Source organism: Pelmatolapia mariae, linkage group LG10_11 (genome assembly GCF_036321145.2).
Source record: "Pelmatolapia mariae isolate MD_Pm_ZW linkage group LG10_11, Pm_UMD_F_2, whole genome shotgun sequence".
Classification (NCBI taxonomy): Eukaryota; Metazoa; Chordata; class Actinopteri; order Cichliformes; family Cichlidae; genus Pelmatolapia; species Pelmatolapia mariae.
Window position 1 is genome coordinate 21337978 of NC_086236.1, and position 18031 is coordinate 21356008.

Here is an 18031-nt window from a genome sequence, read left to right on the forward strand (position 1 = left end):
AAAAGTATCAGTGCCATTGTGATTTCAAGGGTAAAATTTGCTCTCGAATGAGTAAAACAAACTCAAATGTTTCATAAAATAAGTTAACTGAAGTTTGTTTATCAGCTGCTGGTTACTAACTTGATCACCTATAGATAATGTTCATCCTCAACCACACCCCTGTTTTTTTGAGCTGTTAAAAACAGGTTATATAACGTGTTTTTAATCAACAAAACTGTTTTTCCTTTTCCACCAATGCAAATAACTGCATCTGAATGCAAAGAAGCAGTAAATTTTAGCAAGGGAAGAACAACCGGCTCAATGTTATGGGTTGATTTTGTATTTAAAATATTTTACACGCATTTTCAAATGTGGGTTATTCTTTACTCAGCATAACAGATATGCTTGGCATTTTTTTTTAGGTCTGGTTAATATTAACCTTTTAAACAACATTTAAATGTCGTCCAGTCAACACAAAGATAAGGAGCGAGCAGAAAAGGAAAAGAAACAGGATGTAATGAGCTGTTTGCCCATATATGGGTCACCTTTGTCTGGCATGTATAAAAGAGAAGCGTCTGAAGCTGCTCTGCCACTCTGCAACGCAGCCAATGCAGTTCTGTGTATGTTGGTTTCCCCATTTCATTGTCGGGGGGTAGACTCCTGAGGAGCGGATGAAGAAACAAATTTTGCTTTTGTTTACATTCAGAGGATTAGTGAGCAAAGGGAAAAGGGGTAAAAAGAGAAAATGGCCAATTTTATATTACGGACAGCTGAACCAAAGGATGTCTCAGATATCCTGCGACTCATAAAGGTAAACCATATGTGAACTGATAATACTTCAAGCCTTTAACTGGGAGTGTGCTTAACTAACAGAAATATGACCAAATGACCTTGCCTTTTAGGAGCTTGCTAAATTTGAAGAGATGGAGGAGAAGGTGGTGCTGACAGAAAAAGGTGCTGTGATTTAGCTTCACGATGAAGTTTGCATTGATCTGGAGTTTGAGAAAGCTTAAAGGTTTAATAATGTTTTGTTTTTTTCAGATCTGCTTGAAGATGGCTTTGGGGATCATCCATTCTACCACTGTTTGGTTGCTGAAGTCCCAAAAGAGAAGAGCTCAGAAGGTAAAAATACGCCTCTTACAAAATATTCTCATATTTCTCAGGAACTATTAATGTTGTTCACAGGTCTGATCCACTATTTAATCACCTGCTTTGTGTTTTCTTTAAGGGTACACTGTGGTTGGGTTTGCTATGTACTACTTCACATATGACCCATGGATTGGAAAGCTTCTGTACCTGGAAGATTTCTTCATCATGCAGGAGTTTCGTGGTATGTTTGATGAAAAGTTTTATTGCAGTGCTAAAGGTTAATGACTAACAGAGGAGAGACAACTTCTTTCCTACTTTGCGGGACAATTTGTACTCATTGCCAAAGAACTGTCTTAATTGCTCCATGAACATGTAATCTTTCACCAGGTCTTGGCATTGGTTCAAAGGTCCTGAAGGTGCTGAGCGAGGTACTTTGAACATTGCACACTTCAACATTTTTCTGGTGACAGAGTCACCTTTATTTCAGCTGCATTCACGCGTGCACTTTTCTTTTCTCCTTTTTCCTAGACGGCAGTGAAGACCCGCTGCAGCGCCATGCATTTTATAGTAGCAGAAAACAACACCAAGTCTATTGAGTTCTACAAGAGAAGAGGTGCAGCGGATCTGTCCTCTGAGGAGGGGTGGCGTCTTTTTGCCATTGAAAAGAAAAATCTGCTGAAAATGTCTGCCAAATAGAGTTTGCCACTCTTAAACTTGTGCTGATGTTTGGTTTATTTTTAGTTTTATTGTTTTATTTAGGACAGTGCATGTTAATGAACATACAATTACATGAATGTAAACATACCAGATTATAGCCAAGGGCTAATTTCCATCTGTGATAGCAGTGAACTTTGCTCTATGTGATCAGTGACTTGGAGCAGCCTCAATAAATGCATTTATCAATCAGCTGTTCCATTCTGACCACAAACCATGTCTGGGACTTTTGAAGTCATTGCTAAATTTACACTGATCTTGGAAGTTTGGTGAATGAACACTGAAACGTGATAATTACATGGTAATAATCTACCACACAGCTGGAAAGTTTGTGAGACTTGAACAAGCATGCTAATAAATACATTAATAAATATAGATTTTATGTGTTTGGGATTTTCCATCACAACCTACATCATCCTTTGCTTCTTTGCTATGTTGCCTTTCCCAAGCTGACTAATATTATAGTGCTTTTTTAAATCATATGCACATTGTGATTCAATCAGACCTTAGAATTATAATACGGCATTAAGAGTTTCTGGGATCATTTTACTCATTAAATCCTGAAATGTCACAATATAAGAGAAAAAAAGGCCCTCTTACATACTGAGTAATTTTAACAAAGTGAAAGTGTAGCAGTGTGTATGCATAAAGATAAGTATGGAGAAGTTGTTACTATTACCGATTAACATTCTTTGCTGATAACCACTAAATTTTGCAGAAATGCAATTGGGTTCCTTCTAAACTGGAAATTTCTGCTGTTTCTGATAAAAACCCTATCAGTAGCTAAAACTGCAACATATTTAAAACTGATGGATGCATTTCATATATTTTCTGTCTAGTTTCTGGAAATTTTTAACTGCACTTTAGTTTTATTTTCTTTTTAGATCACTTTTAATGGAGTTCAAAAGAAGCGCAGTTAACACACTATTTGGGAGAACATAAACTGCCCAGGTACAGTTGTGCTGCAGATGTGGGGAAAAAACAGCTATACTTGTAGGCTTAACAAAACTGCAGAAGTGATAGGTTCATTTATAAAACAGGGCAGTCGTCGGTTTGTTTAAATGTTGAAGCCATGCTCTCTATCTTGAGGTCATAGTTTAATTGTCCTTTTATTGTGATGCACTCTGTTGTTTGGCGCGAACTGACGTAGTCCTCAGCCAAATTACTTGCTGATACACCGGGCCATGGAGCATAAACTAATTAGAGTTACCGCTGCAGCGCACGCTTTCACACGACCCGCGTTGTTCTTTAGATTATGGCCTGTTTGGTGCCTGTCGGGCTGATTTCCACCACAACCCTTCCGCATTTTCCTGCTGCTCTCGGGCTGTGACGTGTCGTGCTGACGGCGGCCTCGGAGCTGGAGGAGCGGGGGGCTGTAGCATGACAAGATCTGGCTCGAGACGTCCTGCTTTGCTTTCAGCGGTGCTCCTGAATCAACCCCTAACCCCTCCTTCTCTTCTCCTCTCCGGCCCGCCCAAATAACACAAAATTCCCGACTGAATCCTGCCCGAGTCTGGGGGAACCAGGCGGCCTGGGAAGCCGAGGAGCGGACAGAGGCATCCCTGCAGCACGAATCTGGTACGCGGCTCGTTTTTGTGCCAAAGGCGTCCGATTTCAGAGCTGTGTTTGCATTTGTACGTGCCCGTGGCCTTTTGTTTTTTCACATGCATGTTGTATTTTAATTTATTTCTTTATTTTTGCTGAGAGGCCGCAAAGGGTTGGGCCTTTTCTTTTCGGGGCCGGGGCCTCAATAGAGGCCGTAATTGGCAAATCAGGCCTATCCCGTTAGCTAGCGAGCCTCCCGAAAAAAAGGGATTGTATATTCGTCTGTCGTAGTTGGCCATCGGCATTTGTTATCGATAGCTGACAGCTGATAGGCAACGCACCATTCAGCCCCATATTCGTCTGACACTTTGTCGTCGCCGAGGAGTAGTTTAATAAATGTTAAAATTAGCATTCGTCCAGCAGTTAAGCTAACAAAATGGCGGACGCTTGTGTGATGGAAATTGGTTGTAGAAAAGGTATGTGTGTGTGTGGGTTCAGCCCTCCTCTCGCTAGCTGGCCGGTACAGAGCTACATAAGTGTGCACTTAACGAAAGCCTCGTTTCTTTGCATCTTTGTCTTTTCGCATCTGTATGTGTGCGTGCAATCAGCCTTTTCTAAACGTCTGTTTGCACCGTGACAGTCGGGCTTTGCATGTGTAATCAGTGCTAATCTTCCTCCAGTGGTCAATTGAAGACATTGCCGTGAATCACCTCATCGGGATTTGTATTGTGCTATAGATTTATCGTAGTTATATATATATTTTTTTAATGTGATGTCGGTGTCTTTTGAGCACAAGTGATGCGGGGAAGTGCCGCACATCTTCCTCACACCGTTGTCATCTTTTTCCACCTGGAGGTGGGGGATGGTACATTCAGTGGAAATTAAATGGCAACCCGGTTGCATCGTTTTCTGTTTACACCTCAGTGTTCCCTTGTGTTAGTTTCAGAGAGATATCTGTGTTGTTTTTCTTGTCCTACATTAGCTCAACTTTACCTCCATTTTTTTGGGTGGGGAGGCGAAATGTGGCTTTGATTCTGTTAACTGTAGTGATGCGGGCATGACAATAATGGCACTGGTCATTTTAATTTCTGTCCGTTATCGCATACACGAGCTAACAGTTTAAAGCACATTTTATTTATTATTATTTTTTAATGTTGTGGTATCCCTTTTAAAAATAGCTTAAAACCACAAAGCTGAAGTCGTGGGGTGTGTGTGTGTGTGTGTGTGTGTGTGTGTGTGTGTGTGTGTGTGTGTGTGAATTAAAGGTCAAATAATTTGGATCTTCACAAAGAAACACTGCGTGAGCAAAGGCAAGGCTACAGCGCGATTTTAACCCTGGTTCTTGATAAAGTTCGATTCAAAAGTTGGTTTATAGGGTACTGTGAGGTAACAATCAAGTCTTTGAAGCCTGATTTGGATGCTTGACGGCTTTTAATGCTCCAGGGCAGAGAAGAGCACACTTTCTATGGGATAAAACGAGAACTGAGGTTAGTGAGTGTACACCATGTTTACAGTATCAAGCCCACAGATGCCTATACATGCCCCATTTGCTGTAAAGTGAATCTTGAAAGGATACGCATTAGCTGTTATGGTGGTGGCAGGAAATTGTGCAGCAAAGGCCAGTGATGGAGGAGTGTGGGTGACTGTAGAAAAGCATGGAATCAACCAAAGTGGAAAAAAAGATGACTTTTAAAAGTTGATTTAATGTACTTAATGCTTCTCTGTTGAGGGCTTCTGAAGTGGAGCATATCATAAAAAGTTTGAGAACCACTTTGTTAAGGCACTGCTCAAGCTACAGTACTTGTACAATGCCAGGCCACTGGTCTGTATCATGTGAATCACGTTACAGTAATTCAACAAGTTATACTAAGTCTTTTTTTGAAAACACGCTGGATGCCAGGCTCATTAGGGACTTCATGGGGTAGTGTGCAAAAGAAATGACACCAGCATTGTTGGGCTAACATTGGCGATGTTGCCCACGTTTGCATTAGCAGCTCGTGTGGCAACTCTGACAAATTGAAATGGATTTAAAGCAGATTTGGGGCATAAACATATGATTTTTTTTTTTTGTTTTTTTAAATCGTTTTTAGTTCCAGTGGCTTGAAGCTGTCAAAGCAGCAGTGTTTTCATCACATATCATTGTGTGTGTGTGTGTGTGTGTGTGTGTGTGTGTGTGTGTGTCTTGAGTGACCTGCAGTGGCTGCTCTGAGTGTCATACCAGTGTGTGAATGGGTGAATGACTGAATGTAGTGTAAAGCGCTTTGGGGTCCTTAGGGACTAAGTAAAGCGCTATACAAATGCAGGCCATTTACCATACAGAAAAGCATAACTGTACACCTGTAAAATATTGTATAAGGAGGGCAATGGAGTGTAACAGCATTACAATTTATAAGTAACCTATTTTCTGCATAATTTTCTGCCTGTGTTTACTTTATACTAAGCTGTCTATCATTTGGTTTCAGCTGTCCAGTAACAAATGCAGTGCGAGGACAATGGATGAGGATGTCACCAGGCTTGCAATACATTCTGAAGAGCCTAAAATAATATTGCACGGATCGGGTAATTAGCAATGCTTATACTTACAGAATACGTCTTGCTGGTATGAGAAGTACAAGAGTACTAGCAGGATTTCTTTCTTTTTTGTGGATAGCCAGATAGCTTAAAATATTTGAATGAAAGTGTTGTTTGGAAGGAGATGACATGACCATCCACAGCAAAGTTATATTATGACTGTATGACCATTTAAATCATTATCACACAATAAACCCTTGCTCTTCACTGTTATCTGGTTAACCACGCAATCCTGCTTCTTCTAGATGAAGGTGGTGCCGGCGGGCAGGAGTTTGTTGTGGAGCTTCAAGAGACTGTGTTGGTGTCTGAAGGCGAAGGGGAAGGCATGGCAGTTCACAGGTTTGCCCCAGACGAGCTAGTGATCCAGGATGCTGTTGAGGATGTGGTTTCAGAGTATGTTCACTGCGATGAAGATGAAGATGTTGCTGTAGAAACCTGTGTGATGGCTCTGGATGGTGAGGAGGAAGGTGTTGCCATGGGAGACATCCCTGAAGATGGGCTGGACCCAGAGCAGCAGGAGGACGATGACCAAGATGGCTGTGGAGATTATCTAATGATATCCTGTAAGTTTACTAGACTGTGCTGCATTTACACTTAGCATACATGTCTTTGGTTTGTTGTATTATTATTATCTGTATAATATCTGTCGCTTGGAGAGATGGAAAATTTATATGCAATTAAAAGTTAAAGTAAACCAGTAAGCAGTCATAGCAGTGGCTACTCCCCTGATCTTTTTATGAGCTGTCCTGTTAACCGCAGCTTATGTTCATCTAATATTAGTTAAACATTTCTGTGGTTTTGGTACCAAAGAGCAGAAGTAATAACTTCTGAGCTCATAGGTGCACCCCCCTCCCCTTCTCTTCTGCCTTTTGGGGGAAAAAGCATTGAACTCAAAATGAGCACATGCACAGATCAGAAAAGATCTAATATTGCTTAAGAGTCAGTTGTGCCTCTATAATGGTTGACACATTTGGAGTGTATTTAAAAGGAAACATCCATGTAAATGACAGGACGAAAGGTTTAAATCTACAGTGTAGGCTAACATGCACCTTCCCACCTGCAGCAACGTAGACCTCAACAACTAATGTAAACACAGTTTATAGATTAGCACAGTGATAGTACCCCTGTGAAATTAAATCAATGGGTTTTAACCATATGTAGCTTGCTCATTGTGCTGTGGCAGCGCTACTGTCATGGTGGTGGCAGATGGCTGCCCCTCCCTCAGCCTGGTTCCGTTAAAGGTTTCTTCCTGTTGAAAGAGTTTTTCCCTCCCACTGTCACTCAGTGGTCGCTCATAGGGGGTTGTTTGATTGTTCAGCTTTTCTTGTAAATAAAACTTAATTGAATCTAAATAAGCAAATCTTTCTCGTTTTTGAATGTGTCAAGTTTTCCTTTTTATTATATATTGTACAGGTTGAAGCACTTATGTGTTTGGCTTAGTTTGCCTTAGTTACTTTGCACATCCAGCTACATAACTACTGCACGTGCACATCCCTGCTGGGGAACAAATATCACACTTATAGCTACATAATGAGCTGAGGTGATCAGTTTTTGTTTTTTCCCCAGGCTTAATTAAAATTACAAAATTGTGGACAGACACACTGTACAACTTCTTTCTCTTGCATAGTAGTAGTTTGCATTCAAACAAAACAAAAGATCACGGTTCAAATTTATTTATTTTTTTTGGGGAGGGGGAGAGAGAGACTCATTAACTCTAATTTCCCTGAGTACCCAGAGATTTGCTTTAGCCATAAATGCTATGAAGATGTCAGTTTAAAAGGGTGGAATTGAAGGGTCTTTTTTTTTTTTTTTTTTTGATAAGTGATCATACTAAATCATAATAAGTTTTGATCTTTTAGATTTAATATTTAGATAAGCTTCTTAAAAGATCGAGTACCTTATTTGCACTCATTTCATGGAAATATTTCCAGTATGTCATAATTTACACTGCTACGAAGTCTCTGCTGGTGACTCTGTTTAATCAAGTCTGATGTGTGTCCCTTTGCTAGTGGATGAAGCTGGTAAAATGGTGTCTGAGGATGGAACAGAGGTGACAGTGGAAGGAGCTGTGGAGGACCAGGAAGTGGAGAAAGATGAGGATGGACAAGAGGTGATAAAGGTCTACATCTTCAAGGCTGATTCTGGGGAAGATGACATGGGTGAGTGGCAGTTAGCTTTCCGTTAATAAAAGAATCATGATCATAAATAATACTTGGTGAATCCTGCAGAAAGCCTTTCTATTTGGGTATATTTTTCAGAAAGTAGAGAACTGAACTTAAGTTTCATTGTGCAGGAGAATCTGTTGACATCAGCGATGGGGACACAGAGAACGTTGCGTTAACAGAGTCTTCGGGCCATACGCTTAGAGAGAAGATGGTTTACATGTCTGTCGGGGATTCTCATCACAATCAAGGAAATCATGGTGAGTCATCTGGATGCAAGGAGCGGGGACAGCTGTCATGAAACTGAACGTCACCAGTTTTTTGGTTTTGTACCTGTTGGGCTCATCTACAGGTGGGTCCAAGGTGACTGATGAGGTTTATATGGAGGTGGTGGTAGGAGGCGAAGAGCCAGTAACTCACGACCGCTCGTATGACAGCGTGTCTCTAAGCAAGGACTTCATGCCTGTGGCCTGGGCAGCTGCTTATGGTCAGCACCCTTGTCTATTAAATTGCTATAAAAACCACACTGGAAGCCTGTGCATCAACCACGTCTCTTGGTGTCCTGGTTAAGCTTTAACACACCAGTTTTGTTTGTTTATATGCCAAAGACGTGCCGTTTCTCTCACAGGTGCAGAAGATAGCGAGAGTTGTGAGAACCGGAACGGTGCAGCCAGCGCGCTGCTGCATATCGACGAATCGGACGGGGTGGACGAAATCAACAGACAGCGCAACAAGACCAAGAGGCGGTCAGAGCCTCGACAAGTCCAGACAGGTGAGAACGGCACAAATCAGACACAGACTTCTCAGGCTTGTTTGGATAAAAATTAGGATTTGTCTAGTCTTTTTAGGACTGCATAGCAGAAGAGATGATGAAAGCAGCGGCTCTGTCATTTTCAATAACAATTAATTGTGAGATATAATAGTGAGTTTTTTGTTTGTTTGTTTTTTAAGTAAATTAGAGTGTGGTATGAATAAACGTGGTTGTCATTTTCACATTGTTGGCTGTGCATATTTCTACAGTTTGTACAGCACCATCCAAACCAGTTCAGCGCGTTAGAAGCAACAACTTCTTCTGATCTTGTTTAATAGTTGTTGACGAGCAGCTTCTCTGTGCATTACCTCCCACTCCTGGCAGTTGTAACACATTACATCCTAAAAGGCAATTATGAGAAAAACTGAGAAAATATGTAATTTGTACAAAAAATAACTGCATTATTTATTTATTCTAAAATCATGCCTGTTCATATTTGGCATTAGCAGTCAATATAATGCATAATATGATTTTTATTTTTCCTAGTGGTTAGCACAGTTTAAAAGGGATCATTGTTTATGACTTGCCTTCTAGCGGCAGTTAACTAGTTTGTCCGGTTTATTGTACCGATGGGCTGTTTTGATGACACCTCTTTATTTAAATACGATTGTCTCTGAGCAGTAAAAGCTGGTTGACATTGAATTCAGATTTTATTTGTACATTAAGCTTGATTAAAGGAACACAATTACTGTGTGCTGCTGCACAGTACATGTTCTACTTTTGTTGCTTTGATTTTCAGTTCAGTTCATATTCGATATTGTACAGCTAAACATTTAATTGATATTTATAATTTCACCAGTATTGAAATATTTGAAGATAAACACTGCTCTTCCAAAAAAAAAAAAAGCTTCTGTTTATGAAGGAAATGACCAGCGATGTGGTCATTTCCTTCTCCCTTTTATTTTTTCTTTTTCTTTTTCTTAAATTTAATTTTAATTTTTTCTCTTTCTCTCCAGCCATTATCATCGGTCCATATGGTCAGCCCCTCACCGTTTACCCCTGCATGCTCTGTGGTAAGAAGTTCAAATCACGAGGCTTCTTGAAACGCCACACCAAGAATCACCACCAGGATGTTTTGACCAGGAAAAAGTACCAATGCACAGACTGTGATTTTACCACCAACAAGAAAGCCAGCCTCCACAATCATATGGAGGTGCATGCTCTGAGCAGCAAGGCCCCTTTCGAGTGTGAAATGTGTGGCAAGGAGTTCCACCAGCAGGCGGCACTATTTTCTCACAGACTGCAGCACCACCACCGGGAGCCCAAGAGCCAGCCACCTCCACCGCCCACCAAGATGCATAAATGCAAGTTTTGTGACTATGAAACTGCCGAGCAAGGGCTGCTCAATCGACACTTATTGGCAGTTCACAGCAAAAGCTTCCCCCACATCTGTGTGGAATGTGGCAAAGGCTTTCGACATCCTTCGGAGTTAAAGAAACACATGCGCACTCACACCGGCGAGAAGCCTTACTCCTGCCTGTACTGCGACTATAAGTCAGCCGATTCCTCTAATCTCAAAACGCACATCAAGACTAAGCATAGCAAAGAGATGCCATACAAATGTGAGCGCTGTTTCCAGACGTTTGCAGAGGAGGAAGAGTTAATGCAGCACGGATTAACGCACGAGGAGAATAAGACCCACCATTGTGCCCACTGTGATCACAAAAGTTCCAACTCCAGTGACCTGAAGCGTCACATCATATCTGTTCATACCAAGGACTATCCCCACAAATGCGCCGTTTGTGGGAAAGGCTTCCACCGGCCGTCTGAACTGAAGAAGCACTCAGTATCCCACCGTACTAAGAAACTCCATCAGTGCCGGCACTGCAACTTTAAAATCGCAGACCCCTTTGTTCTCAGTCGCCACATCTTGTCAGTCCACACAAAGGAGCAACAGGCCTCACCTGAAAAGAGTGAGACCAAGAGGACAGAAACGCACGCTCCTGCTGTGACGCCGAAAAAGTCCGGGCCCAGCGGGTCGAGCGGCTCTGGTCCGCCGGCAAGAGTTAGCGCGGCCAGCTTAGCCAGCAGCGTGACTGTAGTTATTGGCAAAGGACAAAAAGAAAGGCGGATTTACCAGTGCCAGTACTGCGACTACAGCACCGGCGACGCATCGGGTTTCAAGCGCCACGTGATTTCCATTCACACAAAGGACTACCCACACCGCTGCGAGATCTGTTCAAAAGGCTTCCGACGACCCTCGGAGAAGAACCAGCATATCATGCGTCACCACAAAGACGTGGTGCAGGCAGAGTGACTCTGACCGAGCCAAATACTGTGCCACAGCAAAGAACAATGTTGAAGCATCCGTCAGACCCCGACCACCGCGCCCTCGGCACGTTGCCATTCACATAGAAGTAGTGCGGAGTGTGTGCTGCACTCGGTCCATTCTGTTGTTTTGCTCTTTTTAAATCCTCGGCCTACTGTTTGTTCAGATATGTATACACGTGTACATAACATTAATGCTCTGTCAGAGTTAGCAAACCAAGCCCCTCTGTAGACTCGCACTTTTAACTGCATGTCCCTTGCTGGTGACAGTGTGCATGGCAGATTGTGCAGATGTCTCTTTGTAGATACACTTTTTTGTTTTTTTAAACTTTTGCAAATAGCAATCAGTTCTCAATCACAATGGTCCTAATTATTTGTCTTAAAAACAGATGTGTAATTTTAAAAATTGTTTGCATAATTTTTTTTAAAATGTACTTAACAGCAGTTTGGATTAACAACCTGTTTCCAGTAGCACTTGGTAAAAACGTGTGTGTGTGTGCGCGTGTGTGTGTGTGTGCGCGTGTGTGTGTGTGCGCGTGTGTGTGTGTGCGCGTGCGTGCGTGTGAGCGGGAGAGAGAGAAACAGAGGGAGCTTGAGGGACAAAAAAGCAGCCGTTGTGCTTCCTTTGCTCTGACCCGACCACTTTGTAACATAATGCTTCTTGGTGCGTTGACTAAAATCACAAATACAGGCAGAGGGGGAGTCACTCTGAGCTTCGTCGGCAGGGGGTTTATGATCATTGATTTGCTACAAAAACACAGAAACTGGATGCATCATGTTGGTGAATAAGGTTTTGCACGTGCACACAAATCGCAACGCTGTCACTTGCCCTCAATGCTTGGTTATCAAATGTCCAATATTTCTGTTACAAGTCCGAAAGCGTACTGTACGTTGTTCAGAACAAGTGCCCAAAGCTGTAGAGATGACACCCTCGGTAACAGTTGTTTTTTTTGTTTTTTTTTTTTTTTAAACGCATTAATGCTATCTCGGAAGTGAAATCCTTTTAATTTGACATGACTTTTTTTTTTTTTTTTTGTGAAGAGAGGAAAATGTTTCCACCTCAATTTCTTTTGAAAACTGATGAACTGTTCATACGAATGATTTTGTTTCTATCGATTGACATATCTTTTAAATCACTGAAAAAGGGTAATCTGCAAGTATCAGTATGCTACCAGTGTTAAACTGGGTTATAAAAAATATGCCAGATCAGTGTCCTAATATAAGTGTCTGGTCTAAATGAGAGTTGAATAGTATATCTGGTGCTGCTGTTATAAAACTAAGGACTGAACTCTTTGATTTGTCCTACACAGATGTACTTTTGCCTGTAGAAAGGGAAACATGTATATCTTTTTAGATGCAACTTCAGAAGACAGGTGCTGGTGGTGTACATGTACTTTTGGCTTTTTACATATTTTTTTTTTTTCCATTTTTTGTTATCACCTGTGACTGTTTTATATTTATTTCATTTACAAGTTGTTGTATAGTTAAGTGTAACTAGACTTCTATGGGACGTAAATTATTGTTTTGTATACAGATCTGTACAAAGCGTGTAGATGTAAACACTTGATTAAAAAGGAGATCTCAACTGTGTTGTTGTGGATGTACTTCAGCGTATTTGTTAAAAAAGATAATAAAGCAAAGTATTTTAGCTGTTTGGGAGTTTTTGTTTGTCAGCAAATAGTTGGATTCAGTTCAGTTTTATTTATATGGAGTCAAATGATAACAACAGTTGCCTCAAGGCGAAAGGCCCTAGAATAGCCCCATGTTTGGCCAGGTGACACTCAAATGGAAGGAGTAATAAGGAGATTATTTATTTTTATAAAATCTGAATGTTTTGGAAGCATGATAATATTTTCAGCCAGGATGCCAGTCTCCAAGTAGAACTGCCTGAACTTCTGCACCTCAGTGCTGAGGTCCAAATCGTGCCCTGTAAAACCACAGATATAAATCTGCTGCAGTGAATACAACTTTACCGAACACAAATGTAGAATTAGACATTTTGATTTTTTCATACAATCTGTTAACAACAAAGCTTTGACTGCCCCTGTTGTTGATGGTCTAAGTCAGGTAGTGCTCATCATACTTCACATCAGCTATGCACAAGTCAGAGTATCCACAGACTTTCAATAATAAAGCCAAGTAGATGATGTAAAAATAGGAATGGCTAAATAGTGCATTCATAATCAGTTGTATGTGTCAACTATGTGGGCACCTCAGTCTTGTTGGCATGAAGGAAAGTTGTGTAACATGTACCATAAGGGCTTCAAAGACATCGTTTAAACAGTAGTCGTCTTATTAGTCATTACGCATCTCCTTTTAAATATTTACAGTGGCTTGCAAAAGTATTCGGCGTCCTTGAACTTTTCCACATTTTGTCACATTACAGCCACAAACATGAATCAATTTTATTGGAATTCCACGTGAAAGACCAATACAAAGTGGTGTACATGTGAGAAGTGGAACGAAAATCATACATGATTCCAAACATTTTTTACAAATAAATAACTGCAAAGTGGGGTGTGCGTAATTATTCAGCCCCCTGAGTCAATACTTTGCAGAACCACCTTTTGCTGCAATTACAGCTGCCAGTCTTTTAGGGTATGTCTCTACCAGCTTTGCACATCTACAGGCTGAAATTCTTGCCCATTCTTCTTTGCAAAACAGCTCCAGCTCAGTCAGACTAGATGGACAGCGTTTGTGAACAGCAGTTTTCAGATCTTGCCACAGGTTCTCGATTGGATTTAGATCTGGACTTTGACTGGGCCATTCTAACACATGGATATGTTTTGTTTTAAACCATTCCATTGTTGCCCTGGCTTTATGTTTAGGGTCGTTGTCCTGCTGGAAGGTGAACCTCCGCCCCAGTCTCAAGTCTTTTGCAGACTCCAAGAGGTTTTCTTCCAAGATTGCCCTGTATTTGGCTCCATCCATCATCCCATCAACTCTGACCAGCTTCCCTGTCCCTGCTGAAGAGAAGCACCCCCAGAGCATGATGCTGCCACCACCATATTTGACAGTGGGGATGGTGTGTTCAGAGTGATGTGCAGTGTTAGTTTTCCACCACACATAGCGTTTTGCATTTTGGCCAAAAAGTTCCATTTTGGTCTCATCTGACCAGAGCACCTTCTTCCACATGTTTGCTGTGTCCCCCACATGGCTTGTGGCAAACTGCAAACGGGACTTCTTATGGTTTTCTGTTAACAATGGCTTTCTTCTTGCCACTCTTCCACAAAGGCCAACTTTGTGCAGTGCACAACTAATAGTTGTCCTATGGACAGATTCCCCCACCTGAGCTGTAGATCTCTGCAGCTCGTCCAGAGTCACCATGGGCCTCTTGGCTGCATTTCATTAATATTTTTCAACACACAGATGGTTGAATCTGTCTTCAGTTTACCAGGAGTTGGAGCAATTGCACAAGTGCTGCTTATTACTTGCAAATGTGCCACAATTTCAATGGAGATAAACAGGCTTTCCAATGGTGTAAGGTTTATTGCCACACAGCATTGTTACAAAAAAGAAATTTTCAACCAAAAGCTAATTTCCTACTTTTTTACATAACACTGTTTTCTTCAGGACTTTCAGATATGAAAAGTATATTTACGTGGATTCACCTCTGTTTGCACCATTTAGTTATGAGCTGTTGCATCTGTGGATGCCAAAGAGAAAACTTTCCACTGGACACTGAGCTGACTATACCTGTCTTCCGCGTGTAGCATAAGCGTTTACTAGTGTAAGGCTGTAGAATTTCAATTTACAAAGCCAGTTACCAAAACTGTTAATACTTCCATGAACCATTGAGCAAGGCATATTACTTGATAGATGCTATTAGGAATGCTTTAAAAAGGCATCAACAGCACAGATACAGTGGATATCATTCACAGAACGATGTTTTCAAACAGCATGTAAACATTTTTATTTCTGCTGTTAGATTGTTCTAATTTGACATTTTTATATGTTTTAAATAAGACAAAATTACAGGTTCAGACAACAGATGTTTTGGTTAATATAATTTTTTATTTGATTGGTCGATCGTAATTTTTTATGGGTAAGATATTATAATACCCTGGTTCACTCTGTGACTTACTTTGTCTCCTATAAATCTTCTTTAATTCAGTTCAATTCAATTCAACAGTATTTACATACAAATGAATTGAACTGAACTGAATTAAAGAAAAAACCCAACAATCCCCTATGGACAAGCACTTGGTGACAGTGGGGAGGAAAAACTACCTTTAAAAATTTAGAAACCTCCGGCAGAACCAGGATCAGGGAGGGGCGACCATCTGCCTCGACTGGTTGGGGGGGGGGGGGGGGGGGGGGGTGGAGCCGATGACAAATGTATACACAACTAAATATTAAAGCAAATATGCTTTAAAATGGATGTTTAGGGACTTGAAGTAACTGTTGATATTTAGTTGTATATAACTTTGATTTTATAGGAGACAGAGTTGAAGTCACTTAAGTGAATAGTCTCAGAAACCAGTTGCGCTTCTTTTTCTTTTTTGGATTTTCTCTCGGCATGTTGTCATCTCGGGCCTCTGGATTTTCTGGTTTGGTAGTACTGGCCTCCTCTTTTTCTTGCTTATTCTCCTGGAGTGTCTCGACTTTGGCTGGAGAAATTTCTGCTTCATTAACGCTGGCCTCTTTTTGATGCATTTTCTCTTTTTGGGCTGGAGAATGATCCTGATTGCCAACGTTGGACTCGGGTTCTTCCTTTTTTATTGTCTCTTGCAGAGACCGCAAAGACTCCTGAAGAATGACCTTTTCATCTTCTGTTTGCTTGAGTTGTTTGCGGATTGTTGTGTTCTCCTGGTTTTTCCTCGTTACAATTTCCAGGTAGAAAGCTCTGGTTTTTTCCAGCTCTTCTTTTAAGTCTTGCACCTCCAAATTATTTTTGTCACAAAGAGCCTCACTGATGCAGAGTTTGGCTTTGAGCTTGACAAACTCACAGGGGGCTCTTTCTTCCTGTTCTTTGCGTTTTGCAACTTCCTCTTCTAGGTTTTTCTGTGTTTTGAGGAGCTGCTCGCGGAGTTGTTCGATCTCTTCCTGCTGTTTTTTACATTGGACCTCCAACTCAGCTTCCCGAACAGTTTTCACCTCTGTAGAGTCTGTGTGTGGAGCTTCTGTAGTTTGTGTTGAAGTGTCCACACTCAGCTCTGCAGATGTGACAGCTGTGTTGCTGTCTTGAACAGGAGCCTCACTCACCTCAGGGGTGAGATTCTCCTCGGGTCTGCTTCTGCGAGCCTGTTCCAGTTGTGTTTGGAGCTCAAGAATGGTTTTCTCAGCATTTTCTCTGCAGCACTTTAGCTGCAGGCGAAGCCAATCATTTTGGGTTTTAGCCGCAGTAGCTTTGTGGTTCGCGGCTGTCATTTTGTAGAGATTGGTTTTCCACATGTGCTGAGCCTCCTGCAGGTGGAATCTCAGTGCACCCATTTCATCGGTCTCACTATATGGACGCCTGCCATCATTTGGCATTAAGTGAGGATTCGGCTGTGGTTGAGGTGGTCCATCACTGGTTCTAAGGTCAGGCTGATGTGGCACTGTCCCTCGTTTCTGTAGAAACTGTGGATTGTACCAATGCTGCCCAGGCCCATTATTGGGTTTAAAGTGGGGATTGGGCTGATGTGGCACAGGCCCTCGATTCTGTAAAAAGTGTGGATTGTAGCAATGCTGCCCAGGCCCATTATTGGGGTTAAAGTAGGGATTGGGCTGATGTGGCACAGGCCCTCGATTCTGTAAAAAGTGTGGATTGTAGCAATGCTGCCCAGGCCCATTATTGGGGTTAAAGTGGGGATTGGGCTGATGTGGCACAGGCCCTCGATTGGGTCCAGGGTTTCTGGCTCTGGGGTTTGGGTTTGCATTTTTTTGTTTTTTATTCTTATTTTCACCCTTTGGTTTGGCAGATGGAGTCACCTCATTTGGTGCCCGGTTTTTCCCTCTTGGGTTTGGCTGCTTCGCTTTTGTGTTAGGGCGAACAGCGGCCGATGAGGTTCCTTCCTGGGGATCAAGGTTTTGCTGCATACTCTGCATTCTTCTTGTCTTTGCTCTTACAATGTACAATGAAGATTTTTTTCTATTCGATCAGGGTTTGGACTTGTGTTCGTTGCATACACTGAACGTTTCAAATCTTTTTCCTAAAGGTTGGCTCGTGGTGTGTTCCTAAAGAGTCGCACAGTTCTGAGACATACTGAGAGAATACGCTGCGGTTCTATTTAAGGACTTTTGAGAAGATGTCATGTGCTCCTTTGATCAGTTTCTTTTGATCTAATAGAGCAAATTGAGTGTGATGTCATCTGCTTAGAATGTAGAATGTGATGTCATTAACTTAGCAGAGAATCTTGTTTTTCTTTGAAATAGAATTCTACCAAACTTAAATTAAAAACTTTAATTTTGTACGAGATGTTAAATTCTTTAGGAGAACTTTAGGAGAAGATTACACAAATAGCTCAGAAGCTTCAATAAATGTTTCTGCATCAACATGTTTTCCATATACATCTTTAAAAATATTTTCTGTTCGCTTCGAGTTTAAAAGAAAATCATTTTATTTAACACTATCAAGTTGGAGATTTGCTATATTGTATAGTATTAAACATTACGCACACACACACATTCATCTGTCACCTACTTGTGCCCTCCGGGTGGCTCTTCTGTGTTTCCTACTATGAACACATCCTCATCCTTCCATCCTGTAACAACAACAAAGCTGGCACTCAAACAGCACAGGACACGACTCCTTCCTGAACAAACACACGCAGTCTCAGTTTTGCTGTTGTGTTCATACACAGGCTTTGCACATAACCCTAACATTAAAATATGAGTGCTGAAAATTCCTCTGGTGCCATCCAGTGGTATGTTCAGTGCACTTCACTATTCCTGTTAATAGAACATCTGA

The 18031-nt window shown here is 41.4% G+C and overlaps 2 protein-coding genes across 3 annotated transcripts; both read left to right on the plus strand.

Annotated features, from left to right (window-relative positions):
* Positions 1-588: 588 nt before the first annotated feature.
* Positions 589-2124, plus strand: LOC134636755 (diamine acetyltransferase 1-like). Its single transcript, XM_063486886.1, has 6 exons — positions 589-790; positions 882-933; positions 1021-1101; positions 1208-1309; positions 1456-1496; positions 1597-2124. The coding sequence occupies exons 1-6, from the start codon at positions 725-727 to the stop codon at positions 1762-1764; spliced, it is 510 nt and encodes a 169-aa protein (XP_063342956.1). The 5' UTR covers positions 589-724; the 3' UTR covers positions 1765-2124.
* An 814-nt stretch (positions 2125-2938) lies between these two features.
* Positions 2939-12787, plus strand: LOC134635993 (zinc finger Y-chromosomal protein 1). 2 transcript variants are annotated; one of them, XM_063485720.1, is made up of 8 exons: positions 2939-3360; positions 5790-5886; positions 6144-6461; positions 7908-8057; positions 8192-8320; positions 8413-8547; positions 8689-8832; positions 9828-12787. In XM_063485720.1, the coding sequence occupies exons 2-8, from the start codon at positions 5820-5822 to the stop codon at positions 11126-11128; spliced, it is 2244 nt and encodes a 747-aa protein (XP_063341790.1). In that variant the 5' UTR covers positions 2939-3360; positions 5790-5819; the 3' UTR covers positions 11129-12787. The 2 variants fall into 2 exon arrangements, with proteins under 2 accessions (XP_063341790.1, XP_063341791.1); XM_063485721.1 differs by lacking the exon at positions 8413-8547 and having other exon boundaries at positions 2940-3360.
* Positions 12788-18031: the final 5244 nt, after the last annotated feature.